At 42.7% G+C, this 2,862-nt stretch overlaps 1 protein-coding gene across 1 annotated transcript in view; it reads right to left on the bottom strand.

Annotated features, from left to right (window-relative positions):
* The window catches only part of Tpx2 (TPX2, microtubule nucleation factor), a 66,827-nt gene that overhangs the window by 4,004 nt on the left and 59,961 nt on the right, over positions 1-2,862 (bottom strand). The window contains exon 15 of the mRNA XM_023714951.1: positions 2,714-2,860. Coding sequence (XP_023570719.1) covers positions 2,714-2,860 — 147 coding nt within the window. The remainder of the gene's footprint in view (positions 1-2,713; positions 2,861-2,862) is intronic.

The following is a 2,862-nucleotide window of genomic DNA, read 5'->3' as shown; positions in this document are numbered from 1 at the left end:
TTTTTTGGCAGAACCGGGGACTGAACTCAGGCCCTTGTGCTTGCCAGGCAAGCACTTATTCTACTGAGCCATCTCCCCAGCCCCTCAACCAATAATATTTGAACCCTTAGAATTAAAAACTATTTTTTAAGATCCCCCCAATCCCCAACACACACACAACATATACACTCCTTAATACAGGTAAGGGGCTGGGGCCGGGGAGATGGCGCAGTGGAATAAGTGCTTGCTTGGCAAGTGCAAGGGCCTGAGTTCAATCCCCGGTTCCACCAAAAAAAAAAAAAAAAAAAAAAAAATCCTCAATACCTAGTACAGGGAAATGAACCAAGGATCTCTGCATTGAGCTACACATGGCCAGCCCTTTTTACATTTTTAAAAACATTTTTTAAAATTTCAAGACAGTTTCCCTGTGCTGCCCCCAGGCTGGGCTTAAACTTATGTCCTCCTGCGTCAGCCTCTCTAGAAAATATTTTTCTGTTTTGTTTTGTCTTATGAAACAGGGTCTAATACAGTCCAGGCCAAACATGAACTGCAACGTAGACCAGGTAGCCTCCAATTCAAAATCTTCCTGTCTCAGTTTCCCAAGTGCTGAGGTTATAGCTGTGTGCCACCACACCAAGCTAAGACACCTTTAAGGTCTACCTTAACCACCACAAAAATGAACAACTGAGGCCAGGGAGATGGCTCAGTAGAATAAGCACTTCCCTGACAAGTGCAAGGGCCTGAGTTCAATCCCCAGTTCCCCCCCAAAAATAAACAACTATACATTATATGCCTCTGGATGTGATTAAGGACCATGACCATGCAGAATCACCTATATTCTTCCCACTCCCCCACAAAAACAACAAGTATAAAAACTAAAATTTAATCAAGTCTCTAGATCTATTAATTTGTAGAAAACATGGAAGACAGAAAAATGTATTAAACACCACTTGGGAATGTAATCAATAAAGCCCAGACTGAAAAATCTACATAATCCAGTTTGTTCAACAGATAAAACACAGCACTGGGAGGCTGAGGCAGGAGGGTCAGTTCAAGACCAACCTGGACTACAAAGTGAGCTTAAGACCAGTATCAACTGCATAGCGAGACCCATCTCAAAAAGACAAAAGAGGGCTGGAGAGATGGCTCAGTGGTCTAAAGCACCTACTTAGAACAAGCTTGGCAAGGCATCAGGGACCGCGGTTCAATCCCCCAGCACCACATGCCAGCCAGCCCCGCCCCCTGGTGGGCTGAGCTGGCCACACACACACACCCCTCTCTCTCTCTCTCTCTCTCTCTCTCTCTCTCTCTCTCTCTCTCTCTCTCTCTCTCTCTCAAATAAATAAAAATAAAAAAAAAATTTTTAAAAAATAAAATAAATAAATAAAAAAAAAGACAAAAGAAAGTCTACTGATTGAAAGTGTCTTGGAGATTTGGCAAACAAATACACAATGTGGGCCTTATTGGATCTTGATTTAAATAATTCAACTGGAATTCAAATTTATAAGACATCTGTTGCCCCTCTGCCTCCAGTCTGACACAGTGTAAGCAACTCTACTATGCCATTCCCCCTGCCACTGCCTGGGAGCTGGCCACCAAAATAAACTAAATCCACCAATATAAACCTCTCCTTCTTGGAAGTCATGGGCTTCAAGGATTCGGACCCAGTAATAGGAAAGTAAGACAGAGTGGTTCCTATGGGCAAGGATTTGCCCACAGCTTCTTTTGGACAGTCATTCTAGAATAAGTGATGACATAAAAATATTGACAAATCTGAAAATTTTCCAGGTGGACAGAACTAGACCCCAATTAAATCAGCCAATAACCAATTAATTGTCTTTGTTTGTATTTGTGTGGTACTATGGATTGAACCCAGGGCTCTGCACTGAACCACATTCCCAGATTTTTTTTCCCTGAGAGACAAGTTGCTAAGTAGCTCAGGTTGTACTCAAACTTGCAATCCTCTTGCCTCAGCTTCTCAGAGCGCTAGGATTAGAGGTATGGGCTACTATGACTGGTTCCAATTAACTGTTTGTAATTACTTGTTAACTATAAAGAACAAGTATATTCCACACCATGCTGAGAAAACAGCCTATTACATGTAAAGAACCTATTCTCCCATGCTGATACTTACCAAAACACCAAAGAGTAAATATGGCAGTTAGTAAGTCTACCAGTTGGCGTGGACGAGACCTTATAGACACTGACACAGAAAGCCGTAGCTTTCCATTTCCCCAGTGGTCACTTAAAAAGAGGACCAGCAACTGCCAGCTTGCAGCCAAAGTCCACTTGTGAACTGTTTCCGTCCAGTCCTGGAGCTAGGCTTTCAGATTCTTTCAGATTTTTATCTCTCTCTCTCTCTCTCTCTCTCTCTCTCTCTCTCTCTCTCTCTCTCTCTCTCTCTTTTTTCCAATATCAGGGATTGATTGAACTCAGGACCCTGCACTTGCCAGGCAAGCGCTTATTCTACTGAGCTATCTCCCTGGCCCTCAGATTTCTAAAGGAATGAAAACACACATATACACAAGGCATAGGTGACAGAGGCAGAGTGACATGTAACTACAAAACCTAAAATATTTACAATCTGATGTTTCCAAAAAAACGTGCTGAGCCCTGAGTTAGATAAGGTATACTGAAATAATTGAGTATTTCATTTCAGGTGAGTTTTCAACGCCATGGGTCTGCCTGTCAACCAGCAAGCCAAACACATTTGGGCCACTCTCCCTTTTCCCACCTGGTACTTCCACGTCTGAGCCTTCTTAGCACCTCTTTTGTCAGTCTCCAAGTCAAACGGCTCAATTTGGGTCACGTTCTTTATCTTCTTCTCTGGCAGGTTAATGCTATCAAAATGAGGTAAGGGAAGTGCCTTAAACTTGGGTACCT

Source organism: Octodon degus, unplaced genomic scaffold (assembly GCF_000260255.1).
Source record: "Octodon degus isolate 3935 unplaced genomic scaffold, OctDeg1.0 scaffold00037, whole genome shotgun sequence".
Taxonomy (NCBI): domain Eukaryota; kingdom Metazoa; phylum Chordata; class Mammalia; order Rodentia; family Octodontidae; genus Octodon; species Octodon degus.
Note: the sequence above shows the minus strand (reverse complement) of the source record. Positions and strands in the feature narration are given on the sequence as shown.